The 15053-nt window shown below is 28.5% G+C and overlaps 1 protein-coding gene across 1 annotated transcript in view; it reads left to right on the plus strand.

The window, feature by feature from the left end:
• LOC141530710 (glutamate receptor ionotropic, kainate 2-like) overlaps positions 1 to 15053 on the plus strand; it is a 243848-nt gene that overhangs the window by 25498 nt on the left and 203297 nt on the right. The window contains exon 3 of the mRNA XM_074247986.1: positions 9300 to 9648. Coding sequence (XP_074104087.1) covers positions 9576 to 9648 — 73 coding nt within the window. The 5' untranslated portion in view covers positions 9300 to 9575. The remainder of the gene's footprint in view (positions 1 to 9299; positions 9649 to 15053) is intronic.

Here is a 15053-nt window from a genome sequence, read left to right on the forward strand (position 1 = left end):
CTCACAGAAAAAAAAAAACAAAACATGCATTTACAACCTAGAACGTATTTGTATATTTTTTTTTATCTTTTCCTTTTCACAGAAAACATTATTGACTTAAGATGATGCAATTATTAAAAATATAACTTCCGGAGAATTGACAAAATAAATTACGTATTTTTAAATACGTCTCGCTGAATATCTCGCTGGACGTCTTGCCGGACATCTTGGTGGCCGTCTCACTGAGAGTTTCGCAAATATGTTATGACATACATCAAGCGCTTAGCGAAGTCCTGAGCGAGACCGAGCAAGCAAAATCAAAGATTTTTCAATAATTATTTTATGTATTGTCTATATCTATATTTTTGTCTGTTTGAAATTGCTATTATTTCAGTAAGACAATTTTATTAGTTAAAATTTTTTTCTTTATTCTTGGTTGAAGTTTATATATTTAAAAATACATAATTTATTTTGTCAATTCTCCGGAAGTTATATTTTTAATAATTGCATCATCTTAAATCAATAATGTTTTCTGTGAAAAGGAAAAGATAAAAAAATATATATAAATACGTTCTAGGTTGTAATTGCATGTTTTGTTTTTTTTTCTGTGAGAAATCAAACTTTTCAAATTAAATAAATATCATTTAACTTGAAGTCTGCTGTGGCAGTGTTACTTAACTTATTTATTATTATTTTTTATTTTTTTTTTTAATTTCTAGAGCTTGTCTGTGATTGGTCAATTTACATTTTGAATAACTCAAAAACTATTAAGAATATCGAAAAGCGACTAAGGAACTTTATTCATAGAATCGTCTCCTCTATCTACAGTTTCCCGCTGTGAAGGTCATTCTGAATCACCCTGTATAGTGTGTACATTTATTCCACTAAGGGGACTTGCGCATTATCGTCCTACTTCAGCTGTTGTATATTTTTTTTTACATTCGCTTTTGCACAACTCATGATGCGACACATCAAAGAAAGTTTTACGATTAAAAAATTTGATTTTATTATTATTTAATAATTAATTGAGCATTCTGAGTTGTACACTTTTGAATTTTCCAAATATTTTTTTCGACTAACAATTTGTTATTTTTACATAAAATTTAATATATCGCTACGGGATATAGCGATAAGTAAATAGAATATGCATTTCAAGTTTCATAAGGATCGGTTCAAAAGTATCTGAGATTTTTTCAACACTGCGGACCTATCTACTTTTTGAAGATTACTGTTTAACTGTCGTTGTTACCCCAACAGAAGGATTATATCTGATAATACACTGATAATACAAATACTTTAATCAAATTTATGTAAAATTCTTTTTCTCTAAGTTATGAGAAACTTGTATTATTGTTAAAACGAATGCAATAGTAAAATTTCATTAAATACCTACAGATGAGTGGTTTAGTTTTAGTCTAGTAGAATGAAATAATATGGAAATTAAGGTTCGTTTAATGGGCTTTAAGATGCAATTTACAGAAATTTGAATAGTTATTTCATTCATAAGTTATTCCCGAAGGAGACCGTGAAAATAAGAAATTTTACAATTTTGAAAATTTCGAAATGATGTCATTTTCGAACTATTTGATCGATTAAGCTTATCTTTAAACTTAACCTTGGTACTCGTCTAAAGATTGAGTATGTTGAGTTTGGAAAAGATCCATTATGAATTGGAGACGTTATCGTTGTGACAAGCCGCGTTATATTGTATATATTTATATAGATATTTTACAATTTTTATAATTTTTTCCGGCCGCTGTAGAGATATCTCACGGCCGGAAGTGCCCAAATAAAGCTCGTTAAAAGTTTCTGAAGGCATCACCAATACAAAAGCTGCATCAACTTTATGATTACCTATCTATAGTAAATAGTTGAGTAATTATATACCTCGGTATTCAATATTTGAGGACCAGCTTTTCAACCCAAGATTTAATTATTATTATCATATGAATATATCTATATATATTCCATATAGATAGATATATTCACCATGATAAAATACTTAAACCCAGGGTTGAAAAACTAGCTCCAAATTAGTCAAATGATCAATAAAATATTTTATTACGAATGTATTAATATTAAATTTTCAACGTCACAGGAACTTTATCGTTTTTTTATAGATTAGAAAAGTGACTCTTGTACTGTTGTGTGGAAAAATATTACTTCAATATTACACGCATCATCACTATAATATTATAGGAATAGCTTCCATAATATCTAGCATTTATTCCGAATTATGGAAACAATTCCTGTAATATTATAACAACTATTTCTATATATTATGGGAATCATGCCGATAATACTACAGCTAAAAGTACACTGAAAAATAAATTTACTTAAATCAAGTAAATAATTTTGAAGAACTTCATCTTCTTGATTTGAGTATAAAAATTCTTAAGCTAAGAAATTTTTCTTGGCATAAGTAAATTTTTCATGATTCAAAAATTTTTTGTCTTGAATCAAGACAATAAAACCCTTCAAAATTATTTTCTTGGTCCAAGAATTCTTCTCTTTATTCAAGTTATTTTTTTTCCTGTGTATAGGTTTCGTTTCTATAATTATAGGAGCTATTCCCATGATTGTAAGAACATTTCCCAAAAATTATGGGTAGAATTCCCATAATTAAGTAATCCCTTCTGAAATGATGTAGGAAAATATTCCATTAAAATTATAGAAACGATTTCCATATTTTTCTTTCTGTGTAGACGCTGTGATCAAGAAAATTTTGTGTTATTGTGGTAAACTCTATCACGTGCTAATTAAAATAGTACATTGTAATAACGTTTTAATAATAATTTCCATTGAAACGGTCCAAACTGTAACAGCTCATTCAAACAAGCTGAAAATTTTTTAATTTAAGGCATGTGTACAAGACAATGTCTGTCGGGTCCGCTAGTATATACATAAACCTTTAAACCTAATGTATTTTCTGAAGCAGCTTACCAAACTGAGCAAGGAAATAGCAAAATCTTTCAAAAGTTTCGTCATGAGAACAAATGCTATAGTTAGATGAAATCTACTAAAACTACGATGACAATGTCACGTTGTACTATACAATAATAATAAAAATATAATAGAGAATAAGAGAAACAATATGACAAATATAATATACATAAGAAACAAACTAAATTAGAATAAACAGTCTTATAAGTTCAGCTATTCATAGCTTCCAAATTGAAAAAAACTCTGTTTTATTTTCTCAGCTCTCAAAAGAATGAGATTCGATGATTTCAATCGGTAGCTCCTTCTATAAACTTACTGATGTTACAAAAAAAAAAATGCTCGAAAGTGAGGGTAGCAAAATTAGAGATTTCTAAAAAAATGTTGTTCTTAGCAGCGAGTCCATCTGATCGTCGAATATTGACATCTTCATTTTAAAGAGGCAATAAAGGAATGTTGGTTCAGCAATCTCATCGAACTTACTTTAAATGATTTAAAATTGACGAATTTTTTAAAAAATCACTTGCGATTTTCATGCAATTTGTTATTTACTTTACACATTTTTATAGAAACTGAAAAAAAAATTTTTTATGGATGGATTTTAACATTCTATTTAATAAATAGACCGACTTTTATTTCACCTCCCTCATAGTATTAGCCTTAAGGAATACAATGAAGAGCAAACTTAATAATATTCTATTCATGACCCAGTTCATCAAATTGAATATTTGATATCTTATTGTCACACAATGCAAATAAATATTTGTAGTAATATATGAACGAAATGTTGAAGCGACTTAGACGGTGGTTGACATTCAAGTTATCATAATAACCCCAAAAGGATTAGTGATAATTTAATTTCAAAAGGAGAAACTTGCTTTAAGTGTTTGTTCTATTCTCTTGGTCTTAATCATGTCGTAGCTTCAAGCGTTTCTTCTGATTACATATGGCACCGGCGTCGTCGAAAGGAACAAACTGTGCTTCTAACCATCTATTGACTTAGATTTTCACTCAGAGGTGTTCTTTCTATAGTTGGTTTGTTGTTTTTGTAGTTATTCTTTATTGATTAATTCATTTATTTTATCAAGAACTTCGATAAGAATAATGTTTTATTTAGGAAGGAAAAAGTGGCACTTACGCGCTTTAGTTATAAAAGTAAAGAATTTTGTGATTTAACTTTTACGAAGATACTCTTAAAATTTTTATCTTCAGTCAACGGCACAGAGGTCAAATAGTAAATATAATATTGTTGCACTTTCCGTGTTTTAGATTGTAAACAACGTAAAAAATAACCTCATCCTAACATCCTTTATCGCTTACGTGACATTTTTTCTTGGTATACTTCTAACTTTATGGATAAAAGTGAATCTTGATTCTGCTTTACTTGCAAAACTCATAGTAATATCCTTTTAGTGATACTAAAATTCTAAATAAACTTTTCAATGACATCGATTAACGTTATTAACTTTCAAAAAGCAACCTTCAAATATTGTATATATCAAAGTGTGTTAAAAAAACACGACTATTTTTAACTTCCCGTTAGGAGAAATTGAAAATTTTTTACAATTTGGGAAGTTATTTGTTTTACCCCGTTCTGCAAAAATTAAGTTTTCATCGTCTCGGCAGAGGAGCACTTTCACCTTTTCTTCACCTATTAATAGATTGACTAACGCCTGCAATTATATAGTCTAACAGAATAGTGATGTTGACCTGCTTGGCTATCAATCGCGTTGCAGCATCAATGCCTTGGCATCCATCATAATTAACTCTAGACAATTTAACTAGCTAAAGCATATGATCATACTCCATCTCCTAAAAAATCATATATTTTATACAGAGTTTATCTAAACTATTGTAATGTAATAATGAATATAGATTTATGAATAGTATATCATGTAAGCCAAAGTAAAACATCTGTATTTATAAGTTATATTTTGTTAATATTCTTCTTCTATATTTACTAATTGCAACATGTGTAATTCACTTTATAACATATATTAATGTATCTTTTTGTAACCTCATAATTGGCCAAACAGGCTGTCAGGTTTTATTAATAAAGAAATAAATAAATAAGTCTCGACGTTTTGATGTTGCAAGTTTGTGTATATATATATATATATATATATATATATATATATATATATATATATATATATATATGTGTGTGTGTAATAGACTACGCGAAAAAAAATTGTAACCACAAAATTATTTTCTTTTTTTCGAATTGTGAGAAACTTGAAAAATTAATTTTTTTTAAGCCTTTTCAGGTCAAGTGTATTTTAAGCCGTAAGATGGACGGCGGGGGAAGATGGTCGATCTTAACAAGCATCGAATGTTATAATTCTATACTTGTATAGCTACCTTTGAGTATTTTTCTGGTTAATAGTCTACTATCAGACAAAATAGGTAGAATTTATCTGGGGTAAAATAAATAAGGAAAAAATTTAATTGAACTGAAAAATTTAACAAAAAAACCACGTCGATTGCCGCTATGTCGGGCTAAATCGGTTGATTCGTTCAGAAGTTATTGCGGTTTGAAAATTCAATAAATTGTATTCAAAGAGTTCAACAACACCATAAGTGCAATTTTAAACGCCTAGATATAAAATTAGCGGGAAGTTGCAGGGGTGGCCATCAGATTCAACCATTTTCTTAATTTTTTTTTTTTTCTAATCACAACTATTATAAAAAAAAAAAATGCCGCGAAACTTTAGCTAAATTCTTCATTTTTACGTAAAAAACTCTGCTAAAAATCCAATTTTAATTTTTTTTTCCTTTTTTCAAGATGTAGTGTGAAGTCTCAACTGAAGCAGATATTTTTTTTTTGTTTTTCATTTCAAATAATCCTGCTAGGAGTTTTGCTGATCACGCGGACGCATCTTTTTTCCAAGGGCTCACCGGAAATGACGTCACATTAGCAGAGTTTTTAAAATTTTTTTTTTTTAATTTCAGCAATCCCTTATTAAGCATGTATCTTTAAGAGAGTAAAAAGTTGGAATAAAATATTTAATTTTTTCTATTAAGGAAACCCATGTAACCCCTTACTTTTGTTCCTTAAAAAAAAAAATATTTATTAACTAATCCTCTCGAGGAACTAAAAAATATTACTTGGTTAAAAAAAAATTCTATCCTAAATTAATGCCATTAGAAACCTTTTACTGTGGTGAATTTAGCTCACTTTTTTCCGCATTAATCTTATATTATTTTTTTCTACAATTCATTTTGTCGAAAATCTTTTTTTATTACACTGAAGATTTTTAGTAGAGCTAGCGAGAAAAAAATATCGATTTCGTTAGATACGCTCTATTACCCACATATACACACATAATTTGAGTTGCTAGAACAATTTTACTACCCTGCTTTTTCATAAAATTTTATTTTTTTGTGAATACTTGAAGAGTTATGAAAAATGTGTGTCACGTCTAATGGTCCGAGAACATTAAGCTTGCGATAACTCATCCTCGAGCAAAATATCTAGCAGATTAAAAATAAGTAAGCCCATTTAAATAAAAAAAAAAGCTGCGGTAGCAGGCAGAGCTAATTACATTCTTGATACGATTTTGAGGAGCTTAATATTGATTTATTGAATATGGATATTCGCTTTTTCGATCAGACATATTTTCGCGACGGCAAAATTACATCAATCACTGGCTTGATACCTAAAAAAATGAATCTTTTTGCATTCATTTTGAAGCTGATCAGTCTGTAAGAAAGATCATTAATCGAAAATTATCAGCATATACTTCTTGCTGGTAAGGAGAATAAACACATACGAGAGATTACTAATTGAATTTATTCACCTAATTAAAAATGTTTAACATAAAGTAAATATTTGGAGTCTTCATCCATCTGAAAGTCAGCAGACGAATATTTACTTTTCACTTTGACATTTAGAAGCTATGTTTACTGTACTACTCTATTTATTCAATGACATGATTATTCGGCGTATAAAAATGTCAAAAACAAAAGTGTTATGTTCAATAGAACGGAAAAATTTGAGTATATCTGTAAAAGTGTGAATAACTCACGAGGGGGTGTAACGTCACTATATCAGCTCTCCAAATGTCATATGCAGTACTTTTTTAGAGCTTATCAACAAAAACATTTATATAAGTACAAAACAAAAAAAAACGCTATCCCATCGGGTGTGACCGCCGACATAGATAGGTAGATTTCTTAAAGGAATAAAAAGTTAAAAAAAAGATTCTTCATGAAATTCAAGAGTTTTTTTAAGACTGATGCCTAAACTACATTTGTTGAAATATTTTTTGCGATTCTCAATCAAGAAACAAATTGAAAAAAATTATAAAAATTAGATGAGTAATAGCTTAAATTGAAAATAATTATGTTAACTTCAAAACAAATTCATAAAAATTTGAGCTTTTTTGGCTGAATAATTATTTCGGTAGGATACACAAAGTTCAAAATTCTTTTGTAAATGAAAATAATTTCTAAACATCCACAACTCGTAAACTAATTGGCCGATTTTGCTGATCTTTAAACTAAAATAATCATAAATTTTTTTTACTCTTTTAGGAGGTTTATCATAGCGTTTTTTAGTTCAATAAACTGCTAATTTCTTGATTACTCTCTAAAAATAATTTAGTGGCTGTTCACTAATTGTCACAGCTATAAGCATACCCCTATAAAGTAGTGAAGTATTATTGTTTGACCGAATAAAACATAAAGTTCACTATAAGAATTAGTAAAAATCATCATTAATTGAATCAGTGAAAACCGCCACTGGTTAAATCAGTAAAATCTATTAATATTTAAATTAAAAAAGAAACAAGTCACAAACATGAAAAACATTCATTGTTGGAATTAGTGAATTATCACAACTAATACTTGTGGAATTCACTAATTCTATTTGTTTCTGCTAGCTCTCGAAAACAGAACTTTGGACTAAGCAACACTATCCACAGAACTGTTGAATCATACTTAGCGTTCCTTGTTATTTAATCTATAATAACTACTGATAATTATTCCATGAATTCAGTAACTTTTCTTACAATTTTTAATGCTTGAAAAATATTAACGAAATGTAATTAATGATTTTATAATATATAAAAATAAAAAAATAATGAAAAAATGAACACAGTAATTTTTTTATTTGAAATATTCAATAATTAAAAAAAAAAATCATTCAAATAATTATTAAGAATATTAGTTTCAACGTACAAATGAAGATAATACGAGTTAGGTACACCGAAATTATAATTATCATTGAAACAATTATATTTTAAGATGTTAGATTTTTTTTCAAATCTGTAAACTCACATAAAATTAAAAACAAAATTACTGTGTTAATTACCAAAATAAGATTTGCTAGTTTACGGAGTTCATAGTGAAAATAAATATTTTAGCAAAGGAAGTTAAAAAACACAAATGAATTATTGAATTCTCACTGATTTTTCATTTTTTTATTATCTTATATAGTCATATTTGATCACCCCATAATATGTATGGCCATATTCAAAATTTTTTTCACGAAAGGGTTTTTTACATCATTTTACAATAAAACAAGGCAAAATTATTTTTCTGATTATTATACTTCAATAGTAAATTTATTTTCAGTTTTTTTTTATTTTCAGATTTAATTGTGAGCTATAGATCACGTTTAATCATTAAAATTGCTAGCTAAGTTTATTTACTATTATTCAAAACTATTTTATATTTATGATAAAGAATAACAGTGAGTTATAATTTTTTTATGATATTTATTATTCTAGAAATTTTTATCATAGTAAAAGAATAAAAATTTTGACAGGTCAGTCTGAATTACTGAATACATAAAAATTTTTAATAAAATTGTACAGTTGTACACAAATAATTCACAAGAAAAAAAAAAGGTAGAATATGTTATGTACTGCTGGATTTTTTGTGAATTCCTGGCACTCATTTATGAACCGTCAAGGCTGTCATATGTACGTCAATGCAATGAAAAGTGACAAAAACGAAACCGGGCATGGTCAAAATAAGTAAACTTGGAACGAATATATGCGATAAAAATTTACATTCAGTTCGCCTAGTCAAATAAAATTCAATTTATATTCTTGGAGGAGGCTTATGATGGAGAAAATAAAATATATTTCAACTGCAGATTTGAAATCATTTATAAATTAGTTTATCCGGCATCGGTACAAAAAATTCACTACCCTCATACTCATGAGTATACATCTTTATGATAAAAAATGTGAGAATGTATTATGTAAAATTTAAAAGTAATATAGAGCGAAATTTTATTTCTAAACTTTAAAATTCAAATGCTTCAAAAATTTTTTATAACATTTATGTAAGAGATAATATATGATAATAATATAAACAGTGTAATAATGTAATAAATAAACGTCTTAGCATACATTTTTTTCTTTTTCCAGCTATCACTTCGGATTCAAAGAGCGAAGATCGGCGAGAAAATTGCGGTGAAGATGTCGAAGATAATAATGAATTATTGGTGACGGTAGCAGATACTTTAGAGTTAGTAATAAACAATTCAAGATATTCTCATGTGATTCTTTTAGATATTTTTTGAATTAGTTATCGCAGTTAGGATTTATTGATGAGTAATTGGGACATGTGGGTAGTGCTCTAGATATGTGTAGTTGATTGCACTGAATAATAACGTGGAAAAACCAACGTACCTGTGGAGCATAATGGCACTTATATTCGCTGTGATCGTTATCCTTATTACGACTGTTATGTCTCTGCCGCCAGTTATTCGAATTGGTGAGTACAATAATAATTTTTTAAATTCAACAATTTGAATAAAGATTTTAGTTTTGAACGCAGTAGTAGTTCCGATGACTAAATATAAAAAAATGTTGTCGTAATATAATTTTATGTTAGCATGATCCAACATTTTTGTCTATGATTGTATATTAATAACTTAGGGTTTAATAAAGAACTCAAAAAGAACATTTATAAATTGATATGCTGAGCAATACAGAAAAGAATACACTGGGACAAAAATTTTATCACCATTACCATACTATTTTTTAAATATGTTAAGAATTCAGCTATTTAGAGATTAGTTAGATTAAAGGGTAGTACATTAAAAGCAGCAATAATAGTGTACCAGGGAACTGGAATGTAACACTACGATAGCAATTTAAACTCTGTTACGACGAACTAGCGAATAAACTAGCGATTATTGTTATTATCGAATTTGTAAAAGGTCTGTTTTTGATCTACAGGCAATCAAAAACCGCCTAAAAATTATGAAACATTGTGGTCTGTTTTTGACCTTGATGCAATCAAAAACAGCTAATTGACTGTGACAAAAAAAGTCTGATTTTGATCTCGAAACAATCGAAAACAATTTTATTATAATATCAAAAATGGCTTCAATTGGGAATAGTACCGGCTAAAATAATTTAGATTCTTATATAAAAGAGATACACATAATAAAATTGAATTGAATGAAAAATATTAAAAATTTTCATTTAAGGAGTTGAGTTTCAAAAGGGTATTTTTTCATTTTTAATTAATCGAGACAAAAAACTGGTTATCTTCAATTACAAATATTTTTATTGAACTTTTTCAATTTAGCTACAAAGTGATATCGGTTATAAAGCAACAATTCAATTTTCATTTCGAAATCTTTATAAATCTCGAAGTACTTAATATTTAAAAGACCAAAAAATTGTTCTTTTGAAATGTGAAAAAGTATTCTTTTAAAAATCAGCTCCTCATACATCCTAAACCAGAGCAACCTTTTTGACCTGGGTAGGCTACAACATGTCGAGTAATACTAGTTACTCATTTAATTTTTAAAGATACGATAACTTATCAAGGCAGAAATAAGCGTCAACTATCGGCCCGCTGCGCTAAACGAAGTTGCCGCTTCCTGCCTTCGTTGAGCAAAAAAATAGTATACACTCCACGGGAAGTAAATAAGAAAGCCTTAGATCACATGTTTGTCAACCTCGGCTTCACCTCGGCTGACAATTACATGTGATATGAGACATTTCTTACTTTACTTCCCTAGGTGTGTAATATACTATTTCGCTTTTACATATATTTGACTATAAATATTGCTAAATTCTTAATATGAAATATACAATAGTGAGACCACTTTTCTATGAAGTGAGATTAACCCTCTGGCGCAAAAGTCAATCTTAATTGTACTTTTAATGTGAAAGTCGCAAAAATATCCATCACGCTCAAGAATTTACATCTAACAAAAATAGTTCATTTCTATTTATTTTTCGGTTCGTGGTTTCTTAAAATAATAGAATAACCCAGATTCATTTTAGAGCCTTTGATACCAACGCATAATTGTCTATCCATGAAAATCAATTTCATCCTATGGATAATATTTTAAGATAATATCTCGGCTTAGAGTTCAAGTAATTTTAACTTTAACCTTTTATATTTCGTTCCATCTCGGTCGTAATGAATTTATTATTACGTTAAAACGTTTTTATCAAGATAGCAATGTCTTATAGCTTCAGCATTGTCAGATATTTTCAACTGTATGTTTTTCACTTCAATTAAATATTTATACGCCGTATTTCAAAATAGTTAGATACATAAGACAAGAAATCTTTCAAAGGTTTAAAATGTTCAAAGCAGAAACTAAATAAAAAAAATATTTTAATGGCGCAATTAATAATATATATGACAATCGTAGTAAGTTGCTTTGGTGCTTAAGGTTATGTTGGACAATATATATCAAATATTCCGGTAGGTTAATTAGAATATTGTACTTAAAGTAATTTATGCGTTAAACAACTTAAAACGAAAATTCCAGAAACAATTGAGGCATACCTCTCATAAGAGGGCTCGTAACGCTGCGTTGATTTAATTGCAGAAATTTCAATAGAACATCCGATCTCTTGAAGCTTTGTGGAAAGTTTTGCTGTAATTTTCGAAATCACAGTATAGTAACTCCTATAAATACGGTTAGAAATACGAGGAGAATTATGAAAAAGAGTTTTTACTATAGAAAACTAATTTTAATCAACATGAAATGTAATATAAACTCCTTACTATAAATGTACATTATTTGCACTGTAAAGTGTCCCTGTTATTGGCCAGTAAGCTGTTGGGACTTTAATAAATAAATGTAAGAGTAGAAGATTGGTTTCTGGATTCATGAAATTAATTTAGAAGTATGAAAAATGTCGAGGTCTTTTGAATTGTAAAGATCATCGAAAAATTAATATATAAAAATTCAATAGTAACGAAAATATTTTGAATACAATTATTTTATTAATTTCTTCACATATTTACATCTAAAATACAGAAGTTTCCGGCAGAAGAGATAAAATTATTTGTGTATAGGTCTGTTCATGTTCATTTATACATATTTTACGTATAGTATATGTATTCGACGTATAGAATTTTTTTGTATATATTATATAATAATAAAAAATAACAAACTATATAATTTTTGTAAGATAATAACATAAAATGTGCAGATTCTTAAATGGTTGGAAAAAAAAAAAAAATTAGTTTTAAATTTTAAAATCATTTTAATTTTTTCAATACAGTTTTAGAAAATCAATAGTTTTTGATAAATTAAAATAGAATTAAAAATTATTGAGAAGAACATAAATTTTTACAAATTTAATTTTCAACGATTCCAAAAATTTTTTTTCTTGGAAAACTTGACAAGATTTATTTTGATTACTGAAAGTAAAGATTAAAAAAAAGAGATGGATTTGAATAAAATGAAATATTAAGGATCTAATATTTATTTTTCGAAAATTTAAAGAATTTTAAAATAATTTTTTCTTAACTTTTTTTATCAAACTTATAAAGTTATCACTTTTATCATTGATTTTAGTAAAAAAGTATTTATTCTCAAAGTAACTTTTTTGCTTCAGTAAAGAAACTACTATTCTTGTGAATAAAATATATAAGTTAAATCTCCACCGCGATGTGTACTTTGAGAAGAGCAAAACTTGGATTCGCTGTGAGCAAAAATACCAAATTAAAAATAAAGCAAACTTAACCTCTTTTAATTAACACGGATATTCGTTTTTACAATGAAAGACCAAAACTCATTTTTGTCTTCTCTTGTGAAGATATAATACTTTTCAAAAATATTACATTCATACTATCTTTTATTAAAAAGTTGATGTAACGTTTTCATTGTTGTCGCTTTTCGTTGCAATGGTGACCACTTTGGAAACGGATACCATAGCAACGGTTAAATATTAATGAGTTAAATTTGTAAAAATATTGATTAAATAAATTGTCGATAATAATCATTTTGACAGGAGCGCGTTCGATTTTTCAGTTTTTTAAAAAGTAAAATCAAAGTAAAAGTTATTATTTAGTTGAACTTGAAGTAACGGCCATTTTTTTCTGAGCATCTGTGTTTAGACCTTTTTTTTTTTTTTTTTTTTTTTTATTAAAAGCCAATAATTCATTATAAAGTAAAAATGACACTGTACTCAATAAATATAACTTGTGGAGCATTCAAAAAAATTGAAAAGAGATTTTTGTCGGGTATTCGTAGATATAGAATAATTTTATCTACTTTGACAGAGATTAAATCTAAAGATAACTTTTATCTCGGGTTCTTCCGTACATTTGAAAATGAGGCCTGGCCAAGTGCCACCGCATTTACATTCTCACTTCGAATTCCCACTGTTCTTTATAGGTTTGTGAAATGTCAGGTCACCAGTATGAAAAGAAAATTGAGATAACGTATAATGTGTTAGCGTTCTCAAGCGAGGGTTTCAGCGGAGTATCATCAGCAAATGCGTTCCAAAGCCGACTTAACTTACCACAAATCGATTTTTATACTCCATTACTAAGTCACGTACAAGATCATAACATTGTAAATACTAGGGTATTATATCCCTATTTTTTAGCATTATAGTCGTTCTTTCTAAACTAATAATTTTATTTTCGGCACAGAAAATAGATTCCTCTTGATTATATTTTGAATTTCTTTTAAATATTTTCGGGGCAACTTTTTAAATTCAATGATTACTAAACACATAGTATTAACAGTATCTAATCTCTGATTACTTTCGTTTTTAACTGTTTTCATTTATTTGTGGTAGTAGAATAATATATCAAATCTTCTATGATTGGTAATAGTATTTTCAAAAATCGGGAAGTTATTGGTTTCACCCAGATTTGCAAAAATCTAGTTTTCATCAGATCTCGGTGTTTTGAGGTCACAGGAAGCTTCCCTGACGACCTCCACAATGTTGTCACTATGTCTGCAGATGTGTGTGTGTGTGTGTGTGTGTGTGTGTGTGTGTGTGTGTGTGTGTGTGTGTGTGTGTGTGTGTGTGTGTGTGTGTGTGTGTGTGTGTGTGTGTGTGTGTGTGTGTGTGTGTGTGTGTGTGTGTGTGTGTGTGTGTGTGTGTGACCCGATTATAACTTTTTCCCTTAAACTTAAATTTCTTGTGAATTTGAACCGATAGATTTTGAGGAATCTCAAAAAAACTGAGAAAAATTTTTTTTTAAATGTGGTTTTTTTGGAATAACCTTCAAACGGCTTTATCGATCAACTCCAAAAACTAATCAGATCGAGATCTTGAAAAACCACGTTGATCACCGCTAATCCGGTCGAAATCGGTTAATTCGTTCGAGAGATATCGTGAATGAAAAATTAAAAAATCATGTAAAATTCCATAGTATTCGAAAAATTGTTCCGAATGCTGCTAACCACGTAAAAATCAGTTTATTCATTCAAAAGTAATTTCAGTTCAAAAATTTTAAGGATAGTGCTTTATTATACCTCTCGAAGAGTTCAAAAGCATAAAACAGCTACCTCTCTGAGCTCAGAAAGGTTAAAATAACACACAAATTGTAATTTTGAGCTCAAAGAGCTCAAAAACTTCATAAGTGCAATTTTAAGCGCTTAGGTATGGAATTAACAGGAAGTTGCAAAGATAGCTTTTAGGGTCAACCGTTTTCCTAATTTTTTTTTTTTAAGTATAGGTTTTGACTGTACTCTGTTGTGGTCAGTATGCAACACATTCACTTTAACTATAATTTTTTTTTTCACAGCATGAGTTCAGTAAATATTCTATAATCTTCGCCCTCACAGCTTTACCATGCCAACTTGGTAGCATAATGAGATGTCACAACCAGAGTTGTTACTTTCATACAGTCGCTTTTATTAATATTCTAGAATTCAAAGCTACGGAAACCTTTCATGT

The sequence above is a fragment of the Cotesia typhae genome, unplaced genomic scaffold (assembly GCF_013202065.1).
Source record: "Cotesia typhae breed Kobodo isofemale line unplaced genomic scaffold, CoteBio_Ctyphae contig_5, whole genome shotgun sequence".
NCBI classification, from domain to species: Eukaryota; Metazoa; Arthropoda; class Insecta; order Hymenoptera; family Braconidae; genus Cotesia; species Cotesia typhae.